The following is a 10177-nucleotide window of genomic DNA, read 5'->3' on the forward strand; positions in this document are numbered from 1 at the left end:
AAAGGGCCAGAAGCACTCCATAGCACCTTAAAGATCCGTAGGCCAGTGGTTCTCAAGCCTGGGTGCACTTCAGAACCACTTCGGAACCTCCCAGAATGCCAGGCCCCACCCCCCTAAGCTTCTAATTCATTAAGATCTCAATGTGGCCTGAGAATCTGCATTTCTAGTCAGTTGTCATCTAGTGTTAATGCTGTGCAGCAGCCCTGGACCACACTCTGAGAACCACCGATCTAGTTCAAAGAAAGCAAGAAGCCTGGCCAAAGCTGCAGACCACTCAACACCAGGTCCAGATATAGCATTCTTCTTCCTTCTTTTTTTTATAATAGACTTTTTTTTTTTTAACTGGCCATGCCTGAAGCATGCAGAAGTTCTGGGGCCATGGATCTAACCCGTGCCACAACAGTGACAACGAGAGATCCTTAACCTGCAGAGTTACCAGGGCATGCCCTCTTTTTCCTTCTCATTCCAAACTGGTCAAGCCTTTTCCCCACAAGAACAGAGCTGTCCATCTACCCACTTAAGGCAAACACTGCTCAAAGAAAAAGAGGTTTTCAGCTTTATGTTCAAGTTGGAAAAAATCAGAAATGAATGTTTTAAGCAGAAAATGTCTTAGGCAGACAGCACTGATCACTAAGCACTGACATAAAAATGAACATTAGAAGGTATGTAGTTTCTCATGTCCAAATTTAACCATAGAAAAAATGTTTTCCTTGATGGGTATTATCATGAGGGTCAGGTTCAGTCTAAAATGAACCTACCACTTTTTTAGAAAAAGTATTTTAACTAATAATATACACATACACCACAATATAAGTGATTAGATCAATAATAATTTTAGGTTTTTTTGTGCCAATGGTATTTTCTAAAATTTTTACAACATGAATTCCTTCACAATAAGAAAGGGAGTAGGAGTTCCTGTCATGGCTCAGCAGTAATGTACCCGACTAGTATCCATGAAGACTCAGGTTCGATCCTTGGCCTCACTCAGTGGGTTAAGGATCTGGCGTTGCTGTGAGCTATGGTGTAGGTGGCAGACATGGCTTAGATCTGGCCTTGCCTTGGCTGTGATGTAGGCCAAGAGCTACAGCTCTGATTCTACCCCTAGCCTGGGAACCTCCATATGCTGTGGGTGCAGCCCTAAAAAGATTAAAAAAAAAAAAGGAAGGGAAGAGAAATTCATTTCCAAGGGGGGGAAGAGAATAAATTAAGAGTTCGGGATTAAAATATACACACTACTATATATAAAACAGATCATCAACAAGGACCTACTGTAGAGCACAGGGAAACCTACTTAATATCTTATAATAACTTATAATGGAAGAGAATGTAAATATATTTATATATTTATATATGTGTATAAATGAATCAATTTTTTTTTTTTTTTTTTTTTGGTATTTTGTCTTTTCTAGGGCCACACCCGCAGCGTATGTTGGTTCCCAGGCTAGGGGTCTCATCGGAGCTGTAGCTGCTGGCCTATGCCAGAGCCACAGCAACTCAGGATACGAGCTGTGTCTGCGACCTACACCACAGCTCACAGCAACGCCGGATCCTTAACCCACTGAGCAAGGCCAGGGATCGAAGCCACAACCTCATGATTCCTAGTCAGATTCGTTAACCACTGAGCCACTACGGGAACTCCTGAATCACTTTAAATCACTTTACTATATACCTGAAACTAACACAACATTGTAAATCAATTATATTTCAATAAAACATTTAAAAAACATTTTTTAAAGTTAACAGTATTTATTTTAAAAGTCTTGTAATTAGAAAACTCTGTTAAAGGTATCAACTGATATACTGCATAAATGAATAATGATTTCTTCCTTAGTACATAAATATTTCAAATAACTTATACCAGCATTTTTAGCTAAACCTCTGTCTGGATTAATGATTAATACCAGTGAAAGAAAAACACTGTTGGGAGTTCCCATTGTGGCTCAGCAGAAACGAATCCGACTAGTATCCATGAGGATGAGGGTTCGATCCCTGGCCTTGCTCAGTGGGTTGGGGAGCAAGGTGTTGCTGTGAGCTACAGCAGGTTGCAGTAGGCTCGGATTCCGAGTTGCTGCGGCTGTGGTACAGGCCAGCAGCTGTAGCTCCGATTCGATCCCTAGCCTGGGAACTTCCATATACCGTGGGTGTGGCCCTAAAAAGCAACAACAACAAAAAACCCACTCTTGAAATACATCTGATTTCATTTAAACAAAGAAGATAAAACAAAAATATGACCATTTAAATAGCTGTATAAAAATTACATTTACTATTATTTTATATAGCAACTGGCTTTTGTCTATACTATTACTTTTCAACAAATGAATGGATGTGATTCTAATTCTTGCAAATTAAAAAAGTAAAAATGTTATATGCCAATTAAATCTCAGTAAGAAAAAGAAGGCAAAAGGTTTAATTGTATTTCTTGAAAGAAAAACAAACTTCTAAGTGTGGGGGAAGTAACAGTGCATCACATGGTGTACAAAGTCACACTGCCATACCCTGAAGATACCAAGATGACTAAGACCCATAGCCCATCTCTCTGCCCCATCCATCCTCTTTCTGGATCTTCCAATCTAGGGAACTCCTTTATTACTAAAGTCCACATTCCAAAATTAGAACTAGAGTTTAAAATATAATCTCACTGCTAAAGGGCAGTGAGTAAAGGAGAATCAATTTGGTGAGGAAATCGCCTACCTTTATAAAAACAAGCGTTTATCATTCAACAAAGTTCTGGACCATCTCATGAAGTCTAGACTATTTAATTAGTACAGTCACTTTTAAAGAAGAAAGAAAAAAGTACCTTTACATGTTACATGTTATAGCTAATTTTCTCCAAATTGGTCCCTAAAAACAGAACTCTCCTTATAATAGTATTCTATATTTACTTAATACAATGTAAGTACCTGGTAAGTATATAATGTACTCACTATATTAGCAAGTATATAATAGTTTACTAGGTACTCACTCCAAACCACTTTATGAGGTAAGTGCTACTATTATGACCATTTATAAATAAAGAAATTTAAGCATAGATTGATTAAGTTATATCCCAAAGTCACACAGCTAAACTAAAGGTCCAAGATACAGACATGCAAACTCTAATACTTAAACTGAGATCCTTAACCTTTGGCTATGTCATGGTTTTGCTATGTTTGAATTACAAATTTTTCATTTTTTGAGGAAATCAGAACTAATTTTCTTGCCAGAAATATTTGATATCAATGAAATGAAAAAATGGTGAAATAATCCAAGCACTTCTACAAATCTTTGTACCTCTAAAATCACACACAATTTATGCTGTTAATATAGCCTAGACACCTGAGAACTTTTCCAACAGCACATCCACTCTGATACAGCTGTGATAACAATTAACTATAGAAACAGAGCATTAAATCGCACTATTAGGAGTGTGGAAGGGAGGCTTTCATTTGGTTTGTCTGGGGATCTTGGGGATTTGCGCTTTCTTGTTTTGTTTTGTTGTTTGCAACCACGGAGCTAGAAGATGAACTGAGTTGGAACAAGTAAGTCCAAACCTTTCCTATTCCTTAAGCAAAGAAATTTAAACTTTAGAAGCCAAGGCTTAAGGAGGTCCACGTGCCCAAGGGCTGTTTCCCAAATGCCGCCTGTGTCTAGCATCCCAGCGAGCCCCCGAGGCCCCCGTCCAGGGCACCTGACGGCTCAAGGCGGGAGGAGGCAGGGGACAGGGAGCGACGAAGAGGAGAGGGGGCGACCGCGGGCCCTTACCGAGCTCCGTGCCCCGCTGGTGCGCCGACATGGCTGGGCTGTCGCACCACAGCGAACTACCAGGCGCCCGCCAGCCTCAGCGTAGCCTTCCACCTTCCTCCTTCCGCCCGCCCCGCGGCGACTGCGCGCGCGTGCGTCTCGCCCCGCCCCCCGCGCGCCCCGCCAGGGCCACCTCTTCCCGCCTGGCCGCGCGCCCCGCCCTCTCCCCTCGGGGGCGGAGCCAGGGCCCTGGCAGCTCCCTGGGCACATTAGTTATCCCAGGCCCTTTGCTTGGCGAAGGAATACCGCCGCCCTTTTCCTCGTTCTCTCTCGTTAATGAGGAACCCCAGCAATAACTCCTGCAAATAATGCTGCCAGAACTCATGGTCAAATACTTGCCGAATGCATTGAGTAAAAACATTTGGAAACTTTTTGCCGTGGGATTACAGAACAAGAGGGAAGAGGATCCCCACGTGAAGGGGCAGAGGTGATCCCTGACCCTTGTAAGGGCGGCCACCTGGCAAACTGGGGCCCGATCCCTGCGACTTCTAATTTGGGCTTCCTGAAGAGAAGCGGCTCTGTGGCCTGGAAAACTAGGAAGCCCAGGAGTGAGAAGACCTGGGGTCTCAGCCTTGCTCTGACAGCGATTAAGTGTGACACTGGGCCTTCAGCTGCCTTTCAAAGCTTCATTTTCCTCATCTGTAAGAAAGCACCTTGACAACATCTTGGAGTTCTAAAATCCCGATTTTATGGAGTTCCCGTTGTGGCTCAGCGGTAACGAAGCGGACTGGTATCCATGAGGACGTGGATTCAATCTCTGACTTCACTCAGTGGGTTAAGGATCTGGTGCTGTGGTCGCAAGCGGCTTTGTCCAGGGTGTAGGACAGCAGCAGCAGCTCTGATTGGACCCCTAACCTGGGAACTTCCATAGGCCACAACCAAGATAAAAAATAAATAAATAAAATCCTGATTTTGTGATATTAGGAAATTTTTCAATCTGACTTTTTGACCAGGAGGTTAAGTTGTCTGAAGTCACTCAACACAGGCTACTAATCAACTCTGCACTCACAATCAGAAGCTGCTCCACTCTGCTGAAAGAAGGAAAACCCTTAGTTATGACTTGTTTAGGATGAGCCAGTTACTATGCCAGGTACTTTCAGAGAGATTGTAGCATGACAGTGTCAGAACGAACCTACCAAGTATGTATTATATCTGCATTGTTCTACCTACAGACAACCCATGTTCTAAATAGAGGCATTCCAGTGTAGTGGAAACTGGGCAGATTCCTAATGGGTCCAAATGCTTAATACATGAGCAGTTGCACTCAATTTCTAGTTGGTTCTAGGAATGTTACTGCCTGTAAAATGGGACTGATCAAAATAGATTTGATTGCAAAGTTGTATGTGTGTAAAGCATCTAGTACAATACACATCATGGCACATAGTAGGTGCTCAACAAATTAAAGCTATTATGTTATTGTCGGCTTCACACAGCAATTACTGGCTCCATAGGAAAAGCAATCCCAGTCTTATTCCCCTACACAGAGCTGCCTCTCAGCCTTGTAAGCACAAAGCCATTGCTGAACAATTTGAATGTGTCCATATCCCATTCATACATAGAATAGCATTTTACCTATTTTTATCTTCACCCTGACAGCCTGGATTGGCCCGGAATTCACAGCTAGACCACTGTGTTACTCAGCAGAACATAAAACAATTTCACAGAACACAAACATCAGCCAAAGCCATTGTGCCAATGATAAATCAACAAAGACAAGACTACTTGTAATCATGTCTGAATACAGACAAAAAATGAATATTGTCCAAACCACAAAAAAGGACCAGCCTCCTATCCTAGATAATATAAGTGACTGTCACTTCTTTACTGGTCAGTTTTAGACTCACCCCATTCTTCTTGTATTTTAGATAAGAATCAAAGGAGATCCCTTGTGGCACAGTGAGTTAAGAATTTGAATCACTGCTGTGGCATGGGTTTGATCCCTGGTCTGGGAACTTCTGCATGATACAGGCAGGGCCAAATAAAAAACAATTAAAATGGCCTGTTGGAATTATCCCCATTTCCTGGCAGTATCAATCCAGAGCAATGGTCCACATCCTTGAACCTTCCCCAAATTACCAAACACAGGTCCAAATCCTATGTCATTTCTGATACCCCCTTACTGAGACACCCCTCTTTTTCCCTGGTGAGTGTTCTCCCTTATTGCACCAAGTCAGTTAACCCCAATTTATCCAACTACATGTGGTTCCTGGTGATCTTTGGCTATAGCCCAAACTGGAGAGTCCTGACATCCCTAAAAGGTACAAAGATAATAAATGGATTGTTTTTAGAGGCAGATACTACTCTAAGCCAGAGTCCAAGCCACTCGTTCTATATTCATATATAATGTAAATTTATTAAAACAAAACAAAAAAGCTATGAGATCCTAGCATAGATGGAAAAGCAAAATCAGGGCTGCCTCCTCTAGCAAACATTTTAGCAATATATCTCACAAGAATTTCTCAAGGACTTTTCTAAAACTGACCTGTTGCACAGTACTAATCTCTAAAGTTTGAGAATATAATTGGAAGCATTCAAACAATGGAGATAGAATGCAAAAAGTGAGGTTGGTTTTTTTGTTTGTTTTCAGGGCCACACCTGCAGCATATGGAAGTTCCCAGAATAGGGGTAGAATCGGACAGCTGCCGGCCTATGGTCTGCAATCTACACCACAGCTCACGGCAACGCTGGATCCTTAACCCACTGAGTGAGGCCAGGGATCAAACCCACATCCTCCTGGATACTAGTTGGACTTGTTTCTGCTGTGCCACGAAAGGAACTCCAAAAAGTGAGACTTTTTAAAATGAAGACATGTTGCCAAGTTTCACTTTGTGGATTTGTCTAAGTTTATTGCCTTTTGAAAGTATCCTTAAGGCAAAGCCTCTCAGATCTATGGGCCACCAATTCTATACTGGAATCTTTCAAGGGTTTTTTTTCCTAAAGCTGATTTTAGGCTTCACTACAGCCCTAGTGAATCAGAATCTCTGGAACCCTGAAAGCTGTATTTTTAACAAGTTTCTTTAAATTGTGTTTAAACAAGCAAAATGCAAAGAATCACCGACCTCCAGGCAGAGGAGGGTAAGCCATGCATGCCAATCTGGAGCTACAGCCCAAACTGTGTCTTATAGGAGTAACTGTTTTTACTGTATTGTTTTTGTTATCGTCTTTTTAGGGCTGCATCCATGGCACATGGAGCTTCCCAGTCTAGGGGTCAAATCAGAGCTGTAGCCGCTGGCCTACACCATAGCCACAGCAAAGCTATATCCAAGCCATATCTGTGACTTACATCACAGCTCACGGCAACGCCAGATCCTTAACCTGCTGAGCAAGGCCAGGGATCGAACCTGTGAACTCATGGATACTAGTCAGATTCGCTTCTGCTGAGCCATGACAGGAACTCCTATTGTATTCTTTTAACCCATGCAAATTTTCTATGCCATTCCCTTTTGTGAATATGTTCATATAAATTTTAAGTTGCAAGATAAATCACATGTCTTCCCACCGCTACTCCTTCTTCAATTAAAATTAAAACTTAGGAGTTTCCTGGTGATCTAGTGGTTGATGCTTTCACCACTGTGGAACAGGTTCAATCCCTAGTCTGGGTACTAAGATCCCATATCAAGCTGCTGCATGCTGCAGCAAAAAAAAAAAAAAAAAAAAAAAAAAAAAGTGAAGCTCTAAGGATATGTCATATTTATCTTGACACTTCAAGGACCTTGTGACCTGGGAGGGAGGAGTATTCCAAATGTTAAGGTCAAAAGGGCATGGACTACTTTTGATTGCTTCATTATATGCCCAGGGCCTAGTAGAGTATTTGAGAGTATTCGTGCTGTTATCTTAGAGTGCCCACTGTTTTATCCAGTCCAATTCATTTGACTATAGTCTCTATGATTTCTCAGAGCAGTCATTCACAGTTTTACCATTCACAGTGGTAAAAATTCACTTAGACTATGGATTGACAACAGTATTTCTAAATCAGATGGAGGAAAGTACAGAAGCAAGGAGGACTAAGGAAGAGTATAAATAATAGAACTGAAATATTTCAGAACTGCAGAGAGACTTAAAGGATATTAAATTCCTTCTTGGTGAAATAAGTAAAGTAAGAATTATACTGAGCCTTAGGAACTCCCTTGTGGCACAGAGGGTTGAGGATCCACTGCTGTCACTGCAGTGGCTCAGGTCACTGCTGTGATGTGAGTTTGATCCCTGGCCCAGGAAATTCCACATGCTGTGGGTATGGCCAAAAAAATTATATTGAGTCTTTTATGAGGCTAAGTTTGTTCAATTTAAAGAACAGTCTTTTGGAGTTCCTGTTGTGGCAAAGCAGAAACAAATCTGACTAGTATCCATGAGGATGCAGGTACGATCCCTGGCCTTGCTTAGTGGGTTGGGGATCCTGTGTTGATGTGGCTGTGGTGTAGGTCAGCAACTACAGCTCCGATTTGACCCCTAGTCTGGAATCCCCATATGCAGTGGGTGTAATCCTCCCCCCCCCAAAAAAAAAGAACAGTCTTTTGTTCTGAGACTATGTCCTTCACCACTAATTTGGAATTTTTTTTTTGTATAATTATTTATATGTTTTCCATTGTAGCTAGTTTAGAGTGTTCTGTCAATTTTCTGCTACACAGCGAGGTGACACATACATGTATACATTCTTTTAGATTTTAAAATGTCCTTTCTTTCATGAAGATTGTGGTAGTAGATAATCTTTTTAATAGCCTCACTTGGCAAGATTAGAAATAGACCACCGTCTCCTGCCCACACCTCCCACTTTTTAACCTATTTTTTGGTCAAATCCCACAGTTGGGGAATCACTGATAGAATATGTAATATGAGCTAATATTAAGTGCTTCCTGTGAGTTAAGACCTTTCTACCAATTATCTGATACCCCCACATGCAACTGATGTGCAAGAACTATCATCTCCCTTTACAGATAAAGAAACTAAGGCTTAGAGAGATTGGTCTGTCAGTGCTAGAGAGCAGTTGAAACCCAGGCAACAGAAACCTACAGACCACACACTTAATGTTCCTACTATTACTTTGAAGCCAAACTCATTAGACAAGTCATTTAACCCCTCTGAAATAAATTCAATTTCCCATATATATATAATTGGGGTAAAATTACCTATCTCGTTGGGTTATTGGAGAGATTAAAAAGTAACAATATTTTAAAACCAAGCAGAAAATCTAACATCAGGCACTTGATAAATACTATTTCCACACTCATCTGTAAATTTAAACTAGTTATTTTCCACTTGACCAAGTTCTAGTCTCTTGTTAATTATATAAAGTGATTAAAGTGATTCAACCTATAAAGTATTACTACTGTTCATTAGCTATCATTTAAATGTATACTTGAGTCTTGTTTACACAGGTAAATTTGTTAGATGCCTCATTTGTTTCTTCAGGAACTCTATTGATTTTAAAGTCACACTGGTCTAGGTGACACTATGTCACACTGGCAATTGTGCGCTCCTATAGATAAGCAAAGAAAAGCTAAGCCTCCTATCTGAAAATGTTCTTGTGCCAACAATTCTTTTTCTTCATGAATTCCCCTAGTGTGAGACTCACATATACAGTAACTTATATAGTAACTCAATAGGGTCACTTTTTGCTTGAAAATGTACAGGTGTAAAACATAAGTTTCTTACTAAAGGAATATTTTCCCTTGGTTTGCATTTTCAGTTCCCCATATTTTAATTTTTTTTTTTCCTTTTGCTTTCCAGGGCCACAGCCGTGGCACAATGAATTTCCCAGGTTAGAAGTCGAATCAGAGCAGCAGCTGATGGCCTATACCACAGCAACGCATGATCCAAGCCACATCTGCGACCTATACAACCCAGGGTAACAATGGATCCCTGACCCACCAAGCAAGGCCAAGGATTGAACCCACATTCTCATGGATACCAGTAGGATTCGTTTCCACTGAGCCACAATGGGAACTCCCCAGTCCCCCATATTATTGTCACTCCCTTCTGAAGTTACATCCATTTGCCCCCACCTTGATCTCAAAGAAAAGGCAGCTACATTAATAATTCTGTTGAATTTGAACTATTTAAAGATGTAACCTATAAGATTTTTGTTTTTGTTTTTGTTTTTTAGGGCCACACTCGCAACATGTGGAAGCTCCCAGGTTAGGGTCTCAATCAGAGCTACAGCTGCCAGCCTATCCCACAGTCACATATGCAACCTACACCACAGCTCACAGCAATGTCGGATGCCCCACCGAGCGAGGCAGGGATCAAACCCGCATCCTCGTGGATACTAGTCAGATTTGTTTTCATAACAGGAACTCCAAACCTGAAAGTTATTATGGTCCATCTTTACTTTTTTTTTTTTTTTGTCTTTTCTAGGGCTGCACCCGTGGCATAGGAAGGTTCCCAGGCTAGGGGTCTAATC

The 10177-nt window shown here is 41.3% G+C and overlaps 1 protein-coding gene across 4 annotated transcripts in view; it reads right to left on the reverse strand.

Annotated features, from left to right (window-relative positions):
- The window catches only part of DERA (deoxyribose-phosphate aldolase), a 115498-nt gene extending 111617 nt beyond the window's left edge, over positions 1–3881 (reverse strand). For all 4 annotated transcript variants that reach the window (XM_005664048.3, XM_005664049.3, XM_001926178.7 and 1 more), the window contains exon 1: positions 3742–3881. In XM_005664048.3, coding sequence (XP_005664105.1) covers positions 3742–3772 — 31 coding nt within the window. In that variant the 5' untranslated portion in view covers positions 3773–3881. The remainder of the gene's footprint in view (positions 1–3741) is intronic.

The sequence above is a fragment of the Sus scrofa genome, chromosome 5 (genome assembly GCF_000003025.6).
Source record: "Sus scrofa isolate TJ Tabasco breed Duroc chromosome 5, Sscrofa11.1, whole genome shotgun sequence".
In the NCBI taxonomy this organism is placed as follows: Eukaryota; Metazoa; Chordata; class Mammalia; order Artiodactyla; family Suidae; genus Sus; species Sus scrofa.